At 46.9% G+C, this 23,939-nt stretch overlaps 1 protein-coding gene across 1 annotated transcript in view; it reads right to left on the reverse strand.

The window, feature by feature from the left end:
* LOC148524761 (uncharacterized) overlaps positions 1-23,939 on the reverse strand; it is a 106,336-nt gene that overhangs the window by 4,600 nt on the left and 77,797 nt on the right. Inside the window, exons 25-28 of the mRNA XM_088471635.1 lie at positions 21,716-21,862; positions 18,965-19,141; positions 15,256-15,346; positions 15,096-15,173 (exon numbers count right to left, since the gene is read on the reverse strand). Of these exons, the coding sequence (XP_088327761.1) occupies positions 15,096-15,173; positions 15,256-15,346; positions 18,965-19,141; positions 21,716-21,862 (493 nt within the window). The remainder of the gene's footprint in view (positions 1-15,095; positions 15,174-15,255; positions 15,347-18,964; positions 19,142-21,715; positions 21,863-23,939) is intronic.

Consider the following 23,939-nt stretch of genomic DNA (forward strand, 5'->3'; position numbering starts at 1 on the left):
GAACATAATTTGCACCCCCAGATACACCAGGAACACATCACTGCAACCACAGATACACCAGGAACACATCGCTGCACCCACAGATACACCAGGAACACATTGCTGCAGAAACATATTTTGCACCCACAGATACACCAGGAACACATCACTGCAACCACAGATACACCAGGAACACATCGCTGCACCCACAGATACATCAGGAACCCCTCGCTGCACCCACAGATACACCAGGAACACATCACTGCACCCACAGATACACCAGGAACACATCACAGCACCCACAGATACACCAGGAACACTTTTCTGCAACCACAGATACACCAGGAACACATCGCTGCAACCACAGATACTCCAGGAACACATTGCTGCACCCACCAGGAACACATCGCTGCACCCCCAGATACACCAGGAACACATTGCTGCAACCACAGAAACACCAGGAACACATCACTGCACCCACAGATACACCAGGAACACATCACTGCACCCACAGATACACCAGGAACACTTTGCTGCAACCACAGATACTCCAGGAACACATTACTGCACCCACAGATACTCCAGAAACACATTGCTGCACCCACAGATATTCCAGGAACATATTTTGCACCCCCAGATACACCAGGAACACATCACTGCACCCACAGATACTCCAGGAACACATTACTGCACCCACAGATACTCCAGGAATACATTTCTGCACGAACATATTTTGCACCCCCAGATACACCAGGAACATATCACTGCACCCACAGATACTCCAGGAACACATTACTGCACCCACAGATACTCCAGGAATACATTGCTGCACCCACAGATACTCCAGAAACATATTTTGCACCCACAGATACACCAGGAACACATCACTGCAACCACAGATACACCAGGAACACATCGCTGCACCCACAGATACACCAGGAACACATCGCTGCACCCACAGATACACCAGGAACACATCGCTGCACCTACAGGTACACTAGGAACACATCGCAGCACCCACAGATACATCAGGAACACATCGCTGCAACTACAGATACACCAAGAACACATCGCAGCACCCACAGATACACCAGGAACACATCGCAGCACCCACAGATACACCAGGAACACATCGCTGCACCCACAGATACACCAGGAACACATCACTGCACCCACAGCTACACCAGGAACACATCACTGCACCCACAGATACACCAGGAACACATCACTGCACCCACAGATACACCAGGAACACTTTGCTGCACCCACAGATATTCCAGGAACATATTTTGCACCCCCAGATACACCAGGAACACATCACTACAACCACAGAAACACCAGGAACACATCACTCCACCCACAGATACTCCAGGAACACATTGCTGCACCAACAGATACACCAGGAACACATCACTGCAACCACAAAAACACCAGGAACACATCACTGCACCCACAGATACTCCAGGAACACATTACTGCACCCACAGATACTCCAGAAACACATTGCTGCACCCACAGATATTCCAGGAACATATTTTGCACCCGCAGATACACCAGGAACACATCACTGCAACCACAGAAACACCAGGAACGCATCACTCCACCCACAGATAGTCCAGGAACACATTGCTGCACCAACAGATACACCAGGAACACATCACTTCACGAACATATTTTGTACCCCCAGATACACCAGGAACACATCACTGCACCCACAGATACTCCAGGAACACATTACTGCACCCACAGATACTCTAGGAACACATTGCTGCAGAAACATATTTTGCACCCACAGATACACCAGGAACACATCACTGCAACCACAGATACACCAGGAACACATCGCTGCACCCACAGATACATCAGGAAAACATCGCTGCACCCACAGATACACCAGGAACACATCACTGCACCCACAGATACACCAGGAACACATCACAGCACCCACAGATACACCAGGAACACATCACTGCACCCACAGATACACCAGGAACAATTTGCTGCAACCACAGATACACCAGGAACACATCGCTGCAACCACAGATACTCCAGGAATACATTGCTGCACCCACCAGGAACACATCGCTGCACCCCCAGATACACCAGGAACACATCGCTGCAACCACAGATACACCAGGAACACATCACTGCACCCACAGATACACCAGGAACACTTTGCTGCAACCACAGATACTCCAGGAACACATTACTGCACCCACAGATACTCCAGAAACACATTGCTGCACCCACAGATATTCCAGGAACATATTTTGCACCCCCAGATACACCAGGAACACATCACTGCAACCACAGAAACACCAGGAACACATCACTCAACCCACAGATACTCCAGGAACACATTGCTGCACCAACAGATACTCCAGAAACACATTGCTGCACCCACAGATATTCCAGGAACATATTTTGCACCCCCAGATACACCAGGAACACATCACTGCACCCACAGATACTCCAGGAACACATTACTGCACCCACAGATACTCCAGGAACACATTGCTGCACCAACAGATACACCAGGAACACATCACTGCACGAACATATTTTGTACCCCCAGATACACCAGGAACACATCACTGCACCCACAGATACTCCAGGAACACATTACTGCACTCACAGATACTCCAGGAACACATTGCTGCAGAAACATATTTTGCACCCACAGATACACCAGGAACACATCACTGCAACCACAGATACACCAGGAACACATCGCTGCACCCACAGATACACCAGGAACACATCACAGCACCCACAGATACACCAGGAACACATCACTGCACCCACAGATACACCAGGAACACTTTGCTGCAACCACAGATACACCAGGAACACATCGCTGCAACCACAGATACTCCAGGAATACATTGCTGCACCAACCAGGAACACATCACTGCACCCCCAGATACACCAGGAACACATCGCTGCATCCACAGATACACCAGGAACACATCACTGCACCCCCAGATACACCAGGAACACTTTGCTGCAACCACAGATACTCCAGGAACACATTACTGCACCCACAGATACTCCAGAAACAAATTGCTGCACCCACAGATATTCCAGGAACATATTTTGCACCCCCAGATACACCAGGAACACATCAATGCAACCACAGAAACACCAGGAACACATCACTCCACCCACAGATACTCCAGGAACACATTGCTGCACCAAAAGATACACCAGGAACACATCACTGCACGAACATATTTTGCACCCACAGATACACCAGGAACACATCACTGCACCCACAGATACTCCAGGAACACATTACTTCACCCACAGATACTCCAGGAACACATTGCTGCACCCACAGATACTCCAGGAACACATTTTGCACCCACAGATACACCAGGAACACATCGCAGCACCCACAGATACACCAGGAACACATCGCAGCACCCACAGATACACCAGGAACACATCACTGCAACCACAGATACACCAGGAACACATCACTGCACCCACAGATACACCAGGAACACATCACTGCACCCACAGATACACCAGGAACACTTTGCTGCAACCACAGATACTCCAGGAACACATTACTGCACCCACAGATACTCCAGAAACACATTGCTGCACCCACAGATATTCCAGGAACATATTTTGCACCCCCAGATACACCAGGAACACATCACTGCAACCACAGAAACACCAGGAACACATCGCTCCACCCACAGATACTCCAGGAACACATTGCTGCACCCACAGATACACCAGGAACACATCACTGCACCCACAGATACACCAGGAACACAGCATTGCACCCACAGATACACCAGGAACACTTTGCTGCAACCACAGATACACCAGGAACACATCGCTGCAACCACAGATACTCCAGGAATACATTGCTGCACCCACCAGGAACACATCGCTGCACCCCCAGATACACCAGGAACACATCGCTGCAACCACAGATACACCAGGAACATATCACTGCACCCACAGATACACCAGGAACACATCACTTCACCCACAGATACTCCAGGAACACATTGCTGCAGGAACAGATACACCAGGAACACATCACTGCAACCACAGAAACACCAGGAACACATCACTGCACCCACAGATACACCAGGAACACATCACAGCACCCACAGATACTCCAGGAACACATCACTGCACCCACAGATACACCAGGAACACTTTGCTGCGACCACAGATACACCAGGAACACATCGCTGCAACCACAGATACTCCAGGAATACATTGCTGCACCCACCAGGAACACATCGCTGCACCCCCAGATACACCAGGAACACATCGCTGCACCCACAGATACACCAGGAACACTTTGCTGCAACCACAGATACTCCAGGAACACATTACTGCACCCACAGATACTCCAGAAACCCATTGCTGCACCCACAGATATTCCAGGAACACATCACTGCACCCACAGATACACCAGGAACACATCACTGCACCCACAGATACACCAGGAACACTTTGCTGCAACCACAGATACTCCAGGAACACATTACTGCACCCACAGATACACCAGAAACACATTGCTGCACCCACAGATATTCCAGGAACATATTTTGCACCCCCAGATACACCAGGAACACATCACTGCAACCACAGAAACACCAGGAACACATCACTCCACCCACAGATACTCCAGGAACACATTGCTGCACCCACAGATACACCAGGAACACATCGCTGTACCCACAGATACACCAGGAACACATTACAGCACCCACAGATACACCAGGAACACAGCACTGCACGCACAGATACACCAGAAACACTTTGCTGCAACCACAGATACACCAGGAACACATCACTGCAACCACAGATACTCCAGGAATACATTGCTGCACCCACCAGGAACACATCGCTGCACCCCCAGATACACCAGGAACACATCGCTGCAACCACAAATACACCAGGAACATATCACTGCACCCACAGATACACCAGGAACACATCACTCCACCCACAGATACTCCAGGAACACATTGCTGCAGGAACAGATACACCAGGAACACATCACTGCAACCACAGAAACACCAGGAACACATCACTGCACCCACAGATACACCAGGAACACATCACAGCACCCACAGATACTCCAGGAACACATCACTGCACCCACAGATACACCAGGAACACTTTGCTGCAACCACAGATACACCAGGAACACATCGCTGCAACCACAGATACTCCAGGAATACATTGCTGCACCCACCAGGAACACATCGCTGCACCCCCAGATACACCAGGAACACATCGCTGCAACCACAGATACACCAGGAACACATCACTGCACCCACAGATACACCAGGAACACTTTTCTGCAACCACAGATACTCCAGGAACACATTGCTGCACCCACAGATATTCCAGGAACATATTTTGCACCCCCAGATACACCAGGAACACATCACTGCAACCACAGAAACACCAGGAACACATTGCTGCACCAACAGATACACCAGGAACACATCACTGCACGAACATATTTTGCACCCCCAGATACACCAGGAACACATCACTGCACCCACAGATACTCCAGGAACACATTACTGCAACCACAGATACTCCAGGAACAGATTGCTGCACCCACAGATACTCCAGAAACATATTTTGCACCCACAGATACACCAGGAACACATCACTGCAACCACAGATACACCAGGAACACATCGCTGCACCCACAGGTACACTAGGAACACATCGCAGCACCCACAGATACATCAGGAACACATCGCTGCAACTACAGATACACCAGGAACACATCGCATCACCCACAGATACACCAGGAACACATTGCAGCACCCACAGATACACCAGGAACACATCGCATCACCCACAGATACACCAGGAACACATCACTGCACGCACAGATACACCAGGAACACTTTGCTGCAACCACAGATACTCCAGGAACACATTACTGCACCCACAGATACTCCAGAAACACATTGCTGCACCCACAGATATTCCAGGAACATATTTTGCACCCCCAGATACACCAGGAACACATCACTGCAACCACAGAAACACATCACTCCACCCACAGATACACCAGGAACACATCGCAGCACCCACAGATACACCAGGAACACATCACTGCACCCACAGGTACACTAGGAACACATCGCAGCACCCACAGATACATCAGTAACACATCGCTGCAACTACAGATACACCAGGAACACATCGCAGCACCCACAGATACACCAGGAACACATCGCAGCACCCAGAGATACACCAGGAACACATCACTGCACCCACAGGAACACATCACTGCACCCACAGATACACCTGGAACACTTTGCTGCAACCACAGATACTCCAGGAACACATTACTGCACCCACAGATCCTCCAGAAACACATTGCTGCACCCACAGATATTCCAGGAACATATTTTGCACCCCCAGATACACCAGGAACACATCACTGCAACCACAGAAACACCAGGAACACATCACTCCACCCACAGATAGTCCAGGAACACATTGCTGCACCAACAGATACACCAGGAACACATCACTGCACGAACATATTTTGCACCCCCAGATACACCAGGAACACATCACTGCACCCACAGATACTCCAGGAACACATCACTGCACCCACAGATACACCAGGAACACTTTGCTGCAACCACAGATACACCAGGAACACATTGCTTCACCCACAGATACTCCAGAAACAAATTGCTGCACCCCCAGATATTCCAGGAACATATTTTGCACCCCCAGATACACCAGGAACACATCACTGCAACCACAGAAACACCAGGAACACATCAGTCCACCCACAGATACTCCAGGAACACATTGCTGCACCAACAGATACACCAGGAACACATCACTGCACGAACATATTTTGCACCCCCAGATACACCAGGAACACATCACTGCACCCACAGATACTCCAGGAACACATTGCTGCAGAAACATATTTTGCACCCACAGATACACCAGGAACACATCACTGCAACCACAGATACACCAGGAACACATCGCTGCACCCACAGATACACCAGGAACACATCGCTGCACCCACAGATACACTAGGAACACATCACTGCACCCACAGATACACCAGGAACACATCGCAGCACCCACAGATACACCAGGAACACATCACTGCACCCACAGATATACCAGGAACACTTTGCTGCACCCACAGATATTCCACGAACATATTTTGCACCCCCAGATACACCAGGAACACATCACTGCAACCACAGATACACCAGGAACACATCGCTGCACCCACAGATACATCAGGAACACATCGCTGCACCCACAGATACACCAGGAACACATCACTGCACCCACAGATACACCAGGAACACATCACAGCACCCACAGATACACCAGGAACACATCACTGCACCCACAGATACACCAGGAACACTTTGCTGCAACCACAGATACACCAGGAACACATCGCTGCAACCACAGATACTCCAGGAATACATTGCTGCACCCACCAGGAACACATCGCTGCACCCCCAGATACACCAGGAACACATCGCTGCAACCACAGATACACCAGGAACACATCACTCCACCCACAGATACTCCAGGAACACATTGCTGCAGGAACAGATACACCAGGAACACATCACTGCAACCACAGAAACACCAGGAACACATCACTGCACCCACAGATACACCAGGAACACATCACAGCACCCACAGATACTCCAGGAACACATCACTGCAGCCACAGATACACCAGGAACACTTTGCTGCAACCACAGATACACCAGGAACACATCGCTGCAACCACAGATACTCCAGGAATACATTGCTGCACCCACCAGGAACACATCGCTGCACCCCCAGATACACCAGGAACACATCGCTGCAACCACAGATACACCAGGAACACATCACTGCACCCACAGATACACCAGGAACACTTTGCTGCAACCACAGATACTCCAGGAACACATTGCTGCACCCACAGATATTCCAGGAACATATTTTGCACCCCCAGATACACCAGGAACACATCACTGCAACCACAGAAACACCAGGAACACATTGCTGCACCAACAGATACAACAGGAACACATCACTGCACGAACATATTTTGCACCCCCAGATACACCAGGAACACATCACTGCACCCACAGATACTCCAGGAACACATTACTGCAACCACAGATACTCCAGGAACAGATTGCTGCACCCACAGATACTCCAGAAACATATTTTGCACCCACAGATACACCAGGAACACATCACTGCAACCACAGATACACCAGGAACACATCGCTGCACCCACAGGTACACTAGGAACACATCGCAGCACCCACAGATACATCAGGAACACATCGCTGCAACTACAGATACACCAGGAACACATCGCATCACCCACAGATACACCAGGAACACATTGCAGCACCCACAGATACACCAGGAACACATCGCATCACCCACAGATACACCAGGAACACATCACTGCACCCACAGATACACCAGGAACACTTTGCTGCAACCACAGATACTCCAGGAACACATTACTGCACCCACAGATACTCCAGAAACACATTGCTGCACCCACAGATATTCCAGGAACATATTTTGCACCCCCAGATACACCAGGAACACATCACTGCAACCACAGAAACACCAGGAACACATCACTCCACCCACAGATACACCAGGAACACATCGCAGCACCCACAGATACACCAGGAACACATCACTGCACCCACAGGTACACTAGGAACACATCGCAGCACCCACAGATACATCAGTAACACATCGCTGCAACTACAGATACACCAGGAACACATCGCAGCACCCACAGATACACCAGGAACACATCACTGCACCCACAGGAACACATCACTGCACCCACAGATACACCTGGAACACTTTGCTGCAACCACAGATACTCCAGGAACACATTGCTGCACCCACAGATATTCCAGGAACACATCACTGCACCCACAGATACACCAGGAACACTTTGCTGCAACCACAGATACACCAGGAACACATTGCTTCACCCACAGATACTCCAGAAACAAATTGCTGCACCCCCAGATATTCCAGGAACATATTTTGCACCCCCAGATACACCAGGAACACATCACTGCAACCACAGAAACACCAGGAACACATCAGTCCACCCACAGATACTCCAGGAACACATTGCTGCACCAACAGATACACCAGGAACACATCACTGCACGAACATATTTTGCACCCCCAGATACACCAGGAACACATCACTGCACCCACAGATACTCCAGGAACACATTGCTGCAGAAACATATTTTGCACCCACAGATACACCAGGAACACATCACTGCAACCACAGATACACCAGGAACACATCGCTGCACCCACAGATACACCAGGAACACATCGCTGCACCCACAGATACACTAGGAACACATCACTGCACCCACAGATACACCAGGAACACATCGCAGCACCCACAGATACACCAGGAACACATCACTGCACCCACAGATATACCAGGAACACTTTGCTGCACCCACAGATATTCCAGGAACATATTTTGCACCCCCAGATACACCAGGAACACATCACTGCAACCACAGATACACCAGGAACACATCGCTGCACCCACAGATACATCAGGAACACATCGCTGCACCCACAGATACACCAGGAACACATCACTGCACCCACAGATACACCAGGAACACATCACAGCACCCACAGATACACCAGGAACACATCACTGCACCCACAGATACACCAGGAACACTTTGCTGCAACCACAGATACACCAGGAACACATCGCTGCAACCACAGATACTCCAGGAATACATTGCTGCACCCACCAGGAACACATCGCTGCACCCCCAGATACACCAGGAACACATCGCTGCAACCACAGATACACCAGGAACATATCACTGCACCCACAGATACACCAGGAACACATCACTGCACTCACAGATACACCAGGAACACTTTGCTGCAACCACAGATACTCCAGGAAAACATTACTGCACCCACAGATACTCCAGAAACACATTGCTCCACCCACAGATATTCCAGGAACATATTTTGCACCCCCAGATACACCAGGAACACATCACTGCAACCACAGAAACACCAGGAACACATCACTCCACCCACAGATACTCCAGGAACACATTGCTGCACCAACAGATACACCAGGAACACATCACTGCACGAACATATTTTGCACCCCCAGATACACCAGGAACACATCACTGCACCCACAGATACTCCAGGAACACATTACTGCACCCACAGATGCTCCAGAAACATATTTTGCACCCACAGATACACCAGGAACACATCACTGCAACCACAGATACACCAGGAACACATCGCTGCACCCACAGATACACCAGGAACATATCACTGCACGAACATATTTTGCACCCCCAGATACACCAGGAACACATCAGTGCACCCACAGATACTCCAGGAACACATCACTGCACCCACAGATACACCAGGAACACTTTGCTGCAACCACAGATACACCAGGAACACATTGCTTCACCCACAGATACTCCAGAAACAAATTGCTGCACCCCCAGATATTCCAGGAACATATTTTGCACCCCCAGATACACCAGGAACACATCACTGCAACCACAGAAACACCAGGAACACATCAGTCCACCCACAGATACTCCAGGAACACATTGCTGCACCAACAGATACACCAGGAACACATCACTGCACGAACATATTTTGCACCCCAGATACACCAGGAACACATCACTGCACCCACAGATACTCCAGGAACACATTGCTGCAGAAACATATTTTGTACCCACAGATACACCAGGAACACATCACTGCAACCACAGATACACCAGGAACACATCGCTGCACCCACAGATACACCAGGAACACATCGCAGCACCCACAGATACACCAGGAACACATCACTGCACCCACAGATATACCAGGAACACTTTGGTGCACCCACAGATATTCCAGGAACATATTTTGCACCCCCAGATACACCAGGAACACATCACTGCAACCACAGAAACACCAAGAACACATCACTCCTCCCACAGATACTCCAGGAACACATTGCTGCACCAACAGAAACACCAGGAACACATCACTGCACGAACATATTTTGCACCCCCAGATACACCAGGAACACATCACTGCACCCACAGATACTCCAGGAACACATTACTGCACCCACAGATACACCAGGAACACATCACTGCACCCACAGATACACCAGGAACACATCACTGCACCCACAGATACACCAGGAACAGATTGCTACACCCACAGATACTCCAGAAACAAATTGCTGCACCCCCAGATATTCCAGGAACATATTTTGCACCCCCAGATACACCAGGAACACATCACTGCAACCACAGAAACACCACGAACACATCACTGCAACCACAGATACTCCAGGAACACTTTGCTGCACCAACAGATACACCAGGAACATATCACTGCACGAACATATTTTGCACCCCCAGATACACCAGGAACACATCACTGCACCCACAGATACACCAGGAACACTATGCTGCAACCACAGATACACCAGGAACACTTTGCTGCACCCACAGATACTCCAGGAACACATTGCTGCACCCACAGATACTCCAGAAACATATTTTGCACCCACAGATACACCAGGAACACATCACTGCAACCACAGATACACCAGGAACACTTTGCTGCAACCACAGATACACCAGGAACACATCGCTGCAACCACAGATACTCCAGGAACACATTGCTGCACCCACAGATACTCCAGGAGCACATTACTGCACCCACAGATACACCAGAAACACATTGCTGCACCCACAGATACTCCAGGAACACATTGCTGCACCAACAGATACACCAGAAACACATCACTGCACCAACAGATACACCAGAAACACATCACTGCACGAACATATTTTGCACCCCCAGATACACCAGGAACACATCACTGCACCCACAGATACTCCAGGAACACATTACTGCACCCACAGATACTCCAGGAACATATTGCTGCACCCACAGATACTTCAGAAACATATTTTGCACCCACAGATACACCAGGAACACATCACTGCAACCACAGATACTTCAGTAACACATTGAGGCACCCACAGTTACTCCAGGAACGCATTGCTGCACCCACTGATACACCAGGAACACATTACTGCACCCACAGTTACTCCAGGAACACATTGCTGCACCCACAAATACATCAAGGACACATTACTGCACCCACAGATACACCAGGAAGACATTGCTGCACCCACCGATACTCCATGAATACATTGCTGTACCCACAGATACTCCAGGAGCACATTGTTGCACCCCCAGATACACCAGGAGCACATCACTGCAACCACAGATACTCCAGGAACACATTGCTGCAACCACTGATACACCAGGAACACATTACTGCACCCACAGATACTCCAAGAACACATTGCTGCAATTCTGCACCCTCAGATACACCAGGAACACATTGCTGCACCCACAGATAATCCAGGATTGCTGTACCCACCGATTGACCAGGAACACATTACTATACCCACCGATACACCAGGAACACATTGCTGCACCCACCGATACACCAAGAACTTATTGCTGCACCCACCGATACATCAGGAACACATCACTGCACCCACAGTTACTCCAGGAACACATTGCTGCACCCACAGATACATTAGGAACACATTACTGCACCCACAGATACACCAGGAACACATTGCTGCACCCACAGATACACCAGGAACACATTGCTGCACCCATAGATACACCAGGAACACATTGCTGCACCCAGCGATACACCAGGAACACACTGCTGCACCCACCAAAACACCAGGAGCACATTGCTGCACCCACCGATACACCAGGAACACATTACTGTACTCACAGATACTGTACACCAAGAACACATTGCAGCACCCATAGATACCTGAGGAACACATTACTGCACCCTTAAGGCGCATATCCACTTGCCGACCCAGGGAAGACAGTACGATTACGCCATCGTTCCCCATTCCCTGCAGTGCCTACACTGAATGATTAGTCATTCAGTGTAGGCACCCTCTGTCATCCTCAAACATGGTCAATCTGTCGTTATCGGCACATTGCCATCATGTTTGGGTGATGATTGATGTTGGAAACGACTAGTGGGAGTGCGCATCGCTGGTCGTTTACGACACTTTAGTGCCCGATTCATGCACGATTAATGAGCGATCGAACGATAACAATATCGTTATTGTTCAATTGCTCATTGACATCGGCAGTGGATGTGCGCATATAGATACCTAAGGAAAACATTACTGCACCCATAGCTACCTGAGGAACACATTACTGCACCCATAGATACCTGAGGAACACATTACTGCACCCATAGATACCTGAGGAACACATTGCTGCACCCATAGATACCCGAGGAACAAATTACTGCGGGGCCGGCAACAGAAATCTTGGGGCCCGGTACATGAAGTCTCTGGGGGCCCCCCTACCCACAGCACCATCCCCCCGGACCTAAAAACCCTGAACCCCCACACTGCAAGGTGTATTTATTAGAAAGACTCACATAAATTTCAGGACAAAGGTGACAGGGAAAGGTTTGAAGTGACAGGGCCAGGACAGAGGTGACAGGGAGAGGGGTAAGGATAGAGGTGAGGGCCAAGACAGAATAGTGGGGACAGGAGAGAGGAGTGATGGCCAGGATAGTGGTGACAGGATAGGACAATGAAAGAGGGGACAGGGGTGACAGGGCCAAGACAGAACCGAAGGGACTGCAGAGAGGGGAAGAGATAGATCCCCTTCCTTAGATGTATGATGACATCATCTACCAGTGTCCAACGTCATTCCCTACCATCCAAGTGGGCATAGAGAGGGAATATATATTCTTGTGGCGAGCGAAGCGATCCGGCAAGAGGCCAACTTTCTTATTTTCGCACTCTGCAGTGCGAGTCCCGTCGATGTCCAGAGTCCCGCCAATATGTTCCTGACCAGTGCCTGAGGTCAAGGCCAGGCCATTCCAGGCACTTCTCTCTGTAGCAGGCTGCCGCTGTCCGTCATATTGTGACAGGCGCAGTGGCAGCCGGCACCAGCATCAATGGACCCAGCAGCCGCCGCAGGGAGAGCGCCTCTCTGCAGTGCAGGGTCTGTCGAGTGGTTTGCCGCGGCCCCTCTGGGCCCTCTGTTCCTCGGGGCCCGGGACGGGGCTACCCTTAGTACCCCCCTGTCGCCGGGCCTGCATTACTGCACCCACAGATACCTGAGGAACACATTACTGCACCCATAGATACCTGAGGAACACATTACTGCACCCATATATACCTGTGGAACACATTACTGCACCCATAGATACCTGAGGAACTCATTATTGCACCCACAGATACCTGAGGAACACATTACTGCACCCACAGATACCTGAGGAACACATTACTGCACCAATAGATACCTGAGGAACACATTACTGATACCTGAGGAACACATTACTGCACCCATAGATATTATTGTCAAGTTCTTCAAGTCCTGCTTGTATTGCTTACATTTAAATACATAATAATAACCAAAATGTGTAAAAACAAAAGGATATGTGCTATTCAGTTGGAATAAAAAATATACATAAAATGGAATAATATGTTTAAAGGTAAATTCACATATTGATTTAGAATTCCTTGATATATCTGATTATATGACATTGTTTCTATATGCTATTATATGCTTAGGTGTAAAAGATTATAGATGTTACGTTAACTGAAATGTGGAGACATTATTAGAATACATGAAACATGTGCAACAACTCCCCCACACACAAAAACTGGATTTATCAGCACTATGGTTGCAAAATGTTTTGTTGTCTGGATGCTAGTTCTACTGCTACATCCTGTCCATCCTTAAAATCTTAGTTTAGGATTTGGTGCTCTCACCACCTGCACTACGGAGCATTTCTAGTTAATCCCATTATAGAACATCATGTAAAAGGCAGAAAGCTCCTTTTTTCCTGGCTACTACTATTGATCTTTTACCCTTGTCCATGTCACCACTCACCATCCCTTATGTACACCACTTATAGACGCACACAACACAAATTGCTGGCTCCAGCTCAGAGGACATTAGTTTACCTATTGAACCTTGAACTCCATCTGGACCCGGTTGTCCAATACCAGCATCTCCTCTGTTTCCTTTCTCACCTTTGTCACCTAAACAAAAATATCAAAACGTAAAAATGATAATAAAGCAGAATAGTCCTGGCAGTATAAAATCTTAGCACCATAAACCCACCTTGGTCACCATCACCTCCTTTTGGTCCAGGAACACCAATTGGTCCTCCAGGTCCACGTTGTCCATTAATTCCAGCAGCACCTGTTTTTCCCTGTTAATACAAATAAATCTTAAAATTGTAGTTTTACATTTGAAATGTAATGATGGTAAGCACACTGTACAACTTGTATTTGACACAATCTATAATGAATCCAGGGAACAGAAGAGTTACGTATGTCACTGTTATAAGTTGATACAAGAACAGCTTCACCATTGTGGCAACAGAAATGGCACTGTTCTCATCCTTCATACAAAGTCTACACTAATATTATAAGAACATTGTGTCACTCTGTCTGTTTGTTCCAAGTTGATGCAAAAACTACTGAACCGATTTTTATGGAAACTGCATTATTTTATAGTGAAAACTTCTAGAAATATCCTGCACTTTGTTTCATCTCAATCCGTCAAGTTAAACAAAAACAAAATGTATTGACTTAATCAATGCAAGAGATAGGTGTGTCACCATGTGTGCGGCAGGTAAGGGGTGGGGGGAGAGGTGCTATGGGCCTGCAGTCACTTGTAATCAGGATAAAAAAATATATATATATTTAATTTATAATAACTAGTGCATGCTGTAGTTGCAGCAATAGCCGCCTACTGCCTGCTGGCATCTCAGCTTTGAGAGAGAGAGTGTAAAGGAGCCGGGTGATGCTTGGTGGAAGGATGGGGTAGGGTCTGGGGGTAGTTGGTACATGCATGGTCCATAGCAGCCTCTCTTTCATGTAGGAGCTGGTCAGCCCGCTACCGCAGTGTCTCGTACCTCCCCACTGTTGGCCCCGTACACAGCAGCGGGCCCAGCAGTTGTGCACACTATGGGACATATTCAATTGGGGGCGAGATAAGCAAAAATTAGGTTCAGTTAGATGCTTTTTTTTTATTCTCGCACCTCCAGAGCAAGTGTGTTTTTTTCTAAAATCGCTAATTTTAGGAAAAATCAGTGAGTCTTGCTCGAGGACCCCGGGTGCACCCCTCCTAATGACTAAGCTTTTGGAAGTTTCCAATTAGCTTAATTAGTCAGTAATTACTCATCTTCCGAAGTGCTGTCTTCTGCATCCAGAGTCGGGACCCAGACTCCAGCAGCAGCGGTGAGTATGTCAGTGTGTGTGTGTGTGTGTGTGTGTGTGTGTGCATGAGTGTGTGTGTGACCCCCGGTGTATGTGTGTCTTCCCCAGTGTCAGTGTGGCCCCCCAGAATGGGAGCCTGGGGAACTACCAGCAGCCCTTTGTCCCATCAGTCCCCGAGACTCCCAGCAGCCCCCTCTCCAGTGAGAAAATAGAGGGGAGACCACCGAAAGCCGCGGAGACCCCTGGCCAGGTAAGCGCAGATTTTTCAAATTAATTTTTACGCGGCGCAGGGTTTTCAGCAGGGGGGGGGGTATCGGGAGTGCACATACCCACGGTAATCCAAAATTGGGCTCGAGGTGTTTTCCTCGCTAAACTTCGCGCCCAATTGAATATGCCCCTATGACTGGGCAGTGTGAGAGTAGCACAGGTAGAAAGTTCAGCAGCAGCTAACTGGGCTTGAAGGGGTAAAGATTTTTAATTAAAAAAAGGCAATGTTATGAATATGGGGGTTAGTTAGGATGACTGGATTTTATTGAGAGGGTGGAAGGGTTAAATGGTTAATACTTCTAATGGGTGTAATTTGGATGGGACTGAGGAAGGTAATTAGGGGGCTAATAAATATGAATAGAATTAGTTGATGATGTGAGGGTAAATAAGTAATGAAGGTAAGAGATTTAGGGGTCTATTTACTAAGCAGTGTTAGGAGACAAGTGATAAGGTGCCAGCCAATCAGCTCCCAACTGTCATTTTTCAAACACGGCCTGTGAGATGACAGTTGGGAGCTGATTGGCTGGCACCTTATCACTTTCTTATCACTTTTCACTCTGTCTCCTAACACTGCTTAGTAAATAGACCCCTTAATGATTAAAATGGGTTAAAAATGTTGACTGTGTTTGTTTAGATGATGTTGAAGGCATTAATGAATTTTGTGTAGGTATTAATTAAGGATTAGGGGATGATACTGTGTGGTGATTCCTGGGACTTTCTCTGTATAATATGGCAGTACTAGGATTCCCTCTGTTTTGAAAGGTGGGCACTGGGATTTCTTTCTATTGTGTGGTGGTCACTGGAATGCTCTCTGTACTGAATGACGGACATTGGTAGGTTCTCTGTATTGTATGGCAGTCATTGGCATGCTCTATGCATTGTATATCGTTCACTAGAATGCTCGCTGTATTGTGTTATTATTGCTAACTTTGGAGTCTCGCTCTAGAAATTTTGTATTTTCCCCTGGTGTGGAGCTTGGAAAGGAGACTCGAAGGTTGCTAGCAAGAGATACAGTATGAGTTATTAATTTTTATTTACAAATGTAAAGTGTGTGAGGTGCTAGTAAGGGTATTGAGGGAGGAGAGACGGACAAAGCTTTGCCTAGTATACAGAGAAACCTTGCACTGGTCCTGAATGATTCACATTTTCAGACCTGTTTTTGTGCTTTGTACTAGCGTTAAAAATGCAAACATTTTAACCCAGTGGGTATGAGACCTTAGAGCAGGGCTCAACGAATCACGGGCGCCAGGTCGCCATGGCGACTAAGATTTTGGTCCTGGCGATCAGATTTTAGAAGAGCCAGATACTATTGAAAAGTTGAAAATAAAGCTAATTGTAGAAATCAGTTACAGAGAGCTCCTATTGATAGTAACGGGAGGGGGTGGGTTGCTGCACGTCTTTCACGGCCCGCCACATTCAATTATTGTGGCTTCTCCCTTCTCTGCATGGAAGATCATAGATCCGGTCCTTCTCCCTGCAGCATGGTTTCAGCAGTGGGGAGGAGAGTAACCATGCCGCGCGGAGCAACAGCACTGCCTGCAGTGAGGAAGAGAATAACGGCGCCATGGGAAGCTGCAGCACGGCCGGCAGCAGGGAGCAGAGCGACTATGTCCCGGGGAGCTGCATTACTCCTGGAGCGGAGGAGAAGTGACCACCAAGGAGCTGCACATCCACCAGCAGGGAAGTAAGTGGCCGCATGGGCGAGTGGAGCTATATCATTACTGGTACTGTGGAGTCAAGTGACCGCGTGGGATCTGCAGCACTGCCAGCGGGGAGTAGGAGAGTGATCGCTGGAGAGTTGCAGTACTACTGACCGGGGAGGTAGAGTGTGTTCTCCAGGAAGCTGTACACAGCTGGTGACTATTTATATTATTTCATTAGAATGTCCTCCCACTATTATATTGTTAGAAATTGAGGGCACTCCTGTGTGTGATCCACTATAAATATAGCCCACCTGTGTGTGGCACACTATGAATTGGGGGTTAGGTAAGGAGTACGTTTTGTAGTAGTCTATACAAGTTTTCGTATATTTTGGCTTGGCACAGTGGTCTGGCCCCTAAACTTTTCAACTTGCTCCTAGATTTTACAAAAATTTGTCGACCCCTGCCTTAGAGTATACTGCATGCACATAAATAAAAAGTATTCACAATTTTCAGGAAATATATTTTGCAGTAAGCTTTGTTCTAAAACTAACCACAACAAAAGTTCCTCAATACAACGTGGTTTCAATGAGCAATCTATGACAATTAATTATGGCATTTTTATTCCATGGAGGAAACCATAACTAGACACCTTTAAGAACCACATGTTCATTCCGTAGACTCATTGCTTGTCCTCACCTTCTTTCCACCTTTCCCTGGAGCCCCCGGTAGTCCTGGTGGTCCAATCAATCCTGCATTAGCAGTTGGACAGGCACTAGCACACTTCCCTCTGATGCTTGCTGCATACTGTGATGTTGCTTCAATTACCACCTTGCGACACAGTTCATATACTATCCGATCTGGCATGTCAGGTCCCTGAAAGAAGACATTTTTGTTGAATATTTCAGTATCTCTATTTAATACAAACCATTAGCATGTGTTACAATAGTGAAAGGGACAGATTTGTGACAGCAATGTTTTAGATTAAACTACATGGAATGCAACAAAGTCTACAGAATAAGTGACATGGCAATAACCTGGCACACATTATATGATATTTGTTCCTTACAATTGTAAGTTAAAATACATAATTTCTGTGTATTTTTCCTACTGCCGTTTATGTATTTCATGAAGCAGAGTACACATCCCCCAGTGTCTGGAAAATCTGATGGGCTTGTAAGGGAAATGTCAGGTGGCATATGGTAGGATGACTGATGGGCATATAAGGGGCATATGGGTTTGTTTGATGGTATATTGGGGAGATCTGATGGGCATGTTGGGTTCTGATTACAAGCAGGGAGCAGGAAGATTTGAGAAGCATGTGAAGAGGTCAGAGGGACATGAGGGGTTCTCATTACAAGCAGGAAGATATGAGAGGCATGTGAAGAGGTCAGAGGGGCATATGGGGTTCTGATAGCAAGCATGGAGATATGAGAGGCATGTGAAGAGGTCAGAGGGGCATGTGGGGTTCTGATTACAAGCATGTATATATGAGAGGCATGTGAAGAGGTCAGAGGAGCATGTGGGGTTCTGATTACAAGCATATGAGAGGCATGTGAAGAGGTCAGAGGGGCATGTGGGGTTCTGATTACAAGCAGGAAGATATGAGAGGCATGTGAAGAGGTCAGAGGGGCATGTGGGGTTCTGATTACAAGCAGGAAGATATGAGAGGCATGTGAAGAGGTCAGAGAGGCATGTGGGGTTCTGATTACAAGCAGGAAGATATGAGAGGCATGTGAAGAGGTCAGAGGGGTATGTGGGGTTCTGATTATAAGCATGGAGATATGAGAGGCATGTGAGGAGGTCAGAGGGGCATGTGGGGTTCTGATTACAAGCATATGAGAGGCATGTGAAGAGGTCAGAGGGGCATGTGGGGTTCTGATTACAAGCAGGAAGATATGAGGGGCATGTGGGGTTCTGATTACAAGCAGGAAGATATGAGAGGCATGTGAAGAGGTCAGAGAGGCATGTGGGGTTCTGATTACAAGCAGGAAGATATGAGAGGCATGTGAAGAGGTCAGAGGGACATGTGGGGTTCTGATTACAAGCATGTATATATGAGAAGCATGTGAAGAGGTCAGAGGGGTATGTGGGGTTCTGATTACAAGCAGGAAGATATGAGAGGCATGTGAAGAGGTCAGAGGGGCATGTTGGCCATTTCTAGCTTTTTATTCACCCATTCAGCAATTTCCTCTACAGCTCACAGCCAAATTTGTGTATAAAATGTATTATTTGTATGAGCATAACATTATATAAAACTAAGGTCCATAAGCATGGCCAGAGGCCAAATATGAGCTTTATTTGATATTAGTACATAATGATACCTATAGGATTAATGCTATAAAGGCTAGACAGTAAATCTTATGTGGTATATATGAAGGCTTTCCTTTTGTGAGTGTCCCTTTAACACCATGCAATTTAAAATAAACAGGAACAACATATATTACATTACCTTCAGGGACTACTTTATGTTTCTTATTAAATACCAAATGTAATAATTGGGAATTATTATATCATCACAAAAATGTCCCTGTTGTCCATGTACAAAGACTTTCTGAACTGTATTTTTTTAAAAGGTGAACTGTTTATTACACATAAAAATGATAAAGCTGTTTTACAACTTGGGAAACCTTTTCCTTAAAAAGGCCCCATCCCTAGCCATAGCCCAGGCATTGCTACAGGTAGCCATTTTTCTGCTAGTCCTGAAATACAGAACCGACAAATTGTTAGCTTTGGAAGGAGATATGTGAACGATTGACCAATCACAAAGCGCTATCCCTGATAGATCATTTTTTTAAATTTAAGTAATCTATAAATATCAGAACAAAACTGTTTTGCAAAAAAAACTTTTTTTGACATTTAATTCAAACAGAAAAAAACTTCATCAGTCCGCTGGCATGACACTATTTAATATGTAAAGCCTCATTCCAATGCAACACTTTAATAACAAGCATCCAAAGCCTATATTTTCTCATTGAGATATACATACAGTAATATTAAGCTTATATATAGTATTTAGTTATCACACTAATTACTTCTTAAACACAAAGATTATCAGTTATATGCTGTTCTGTCTTAATGTCTGGTGAGCAGTAATAGCTCTCATTTAATGACAATAATTTGTAATGCCCAAGTTTCTATCATTCTCTTATGCTAAAGTAGGCAATTTGGAAAAAGGAAACACATTGTTCCAACTTTTACGGTCTCTGGTAATTCTAGCCAGCCAATGACTGATCACAAAACAATGAATTCCTTCCTACTTGATCATTTGGCTTTCACAGTGTATGATCACTTTAAATATGACCCATATATTGAACTGAGAACTCCAAAAGAACAACTACAACCCTATCCCAACTGCTTACAGACCCAGCCTAGCAGTACCTTAATATAGGAATATACATTTCCCTACCCTATAATTGTTCTGAAAGCAACTAGACCAGAATTGCTTACCAGAGAACCAGGCACTCCAGAAGGCCCAGGAAGACCCTTTTCTCCTTGTTCTCCAATGGGACCCACATAGCCTCTTGGACCTGGTGATCCAGGAACACCTATCCTGCCAAGTGAGCCTACTGGTCCAACATGACCCCGTTTTCCTTGCTGTAACAAAGAAAAAAGAAGTTAAAAAATATGTTATATATATATATATATATATATATATATATTATATATATATATATATACACACACATACACAAGAAAGTAGGAAGGGTGGCAATTATAATAATTGACATTTAAACCATAAAATATTAACCATACTGCTCAAAATTCTAATAATGAAATTTGTAGGTGATGAATGAAGAAATTCTCTCAGAACTTTAATTATTCAAGATACTTATTGAATAATTCACCAAAATGGGGTGAGTCCATCAGGCAAGTTCATTGAAAATGCTATTAATGTTCCTTAGGGTTATCTGTAAATATACCCTCGCACCACAAGCAAATTCAACCAAGGAGTAGGCCAAAGGCCAAATATTAGACAATATTTAAAAATATTTATTATACATAAAAACTAATTTGATAATGTTTTAAAAAAAACATGCTGACATCAATTTTATAACATTAGGTGCTGAGTTCAGGCCTCAATAGGAAGATGTCACCAGCCTCTGTCACACTCTATGGGTGTGAACTCTTGAACCAAATTGTAATGGCCTTAATCAAAAGCCCTGTTCACCCTACGTATTTCATCCTGTATATATATTTATAAACATACTTAAATAGTTAATGTTTGATATGTTCTAAAGTTAGCAATTATTGGTTTGTCTTGCTTTTTTTTTCATGATGTGTACCGTATGTTACAAGTGGTGGGCTATGTAGGAAGGTGGCATAAGGAGCAAATGATTGTTCTGAATGATAGGGGATTCAATAATAAGGTTAACAGCATATGTCACACTCCTACTTTCAGTAGATGTTCAAGGCTTTTCTATCTTGCAAAATGCATTAAACTGCTTACACAGGTTAGACTAAACAGAACAATGTAATATAAATGACAAAATCCAAAGCCAATATGTTATGTGTAGTAAAGGCATCCCTGATATTCCCATACTTTTCTAGATCAGATGATACCTAAATAGGAGTCATGCGAGCAAGATATGTTAATAATACAGGAAAAACTGAACTTAGTGAGTGAGGAAGTCCAATATTACGAAGTGGGCTGTGCTTTCACCTGACGTTCTAACTTTGTACTCTGGGCCTGATTCAGAGCCGAACGCTCTGACAGAGCGCTCGCTCTGAATCAGGGCCGTCCCTGCTCCTTTTTGGAGCGGCCTCCTGGCCGCTCGCATAGCTGTGGGTGACCACCCACAGCTATAGCGAGTGGCCAAAATGATGGTCACGATGGTCAAGACCATCGCAACCATCGGGCTTGCGACGAGACCCTGCGGTAGGGTCTCGCTGCCGCAAGCCCTGGAGTGCTTTTGGCTCTATCAGAGCCAAAAGCACTCCCACTGACATCACATGGGAACGCCTCCGTCTGGGCAGCCACACCCCCGGCACGCCCACCAAAGGGGACGTGCTGTCAATCACCATCGACAGCACGCCCCCTTTGGTGCGAGACCCATAACGACGGCTTGGCCGTCGCTATTCGGGTCTCGCGCATGCGCACTTGGGCAACATCGACCCGCTTGCGAGCGCTCAGCGCTCGCGAGCGGCTCTGAATCAGGCCATCTGCACTGCCTGGGAGCAGCATACAAGGTGATATGAGCATGCTATATCATATGAAGAGATTGCGCAATAAAATAATCAATGTAGCATGTACCTAATTGTGTACATTGTGGAACTAGCTAATTGTTTGGCAATTATTTCCTATAGTGGTGAGTTTGACACTGACAGGGCCGGCTCCAGGCATGTTCCACCTGAGCGGCCGCACGAGGGCGCCACCTACAGAGGGCGCGCCGATTTTCTGCCGGCATTTTCACTGGCTGTCACTGTCATGCCAGCTCTGCTCAGCCCACCCACCCCACTGATGCTGCTGCTGCGCTGTTGCCCTACAGCTGACATTGGAGGCCTGGACGAGTTGAAGAGGGCGTCCGTGGTGTGGAGGAGACGGTAAGTGAATGCCGCTCGTGGCTCATCCCCCATCACATCATGGGCTTGGGCTGGCTACTGGCAGGCAGGCTGTGTGTGTGTGTGTGTGACTAATGTGCTGGCGTGCCGCACCCCACCACATACATACAGC

The sequence above is a fragment of the Taudactylus pleione genome, unplaced genomic scaffold (assembly GCF_031769625.1).
Source record: "Taudactylus pleione unplaced genomic scaffold, aTauple2 ptg000116l, whole genome shotgun sequence".
Lineage (NCBI taxonomy): Eukaryota > Metazoa > Chordata > Amphibia > Anura > Myobatrachidae > Taudactylus > Taudactylus pleione.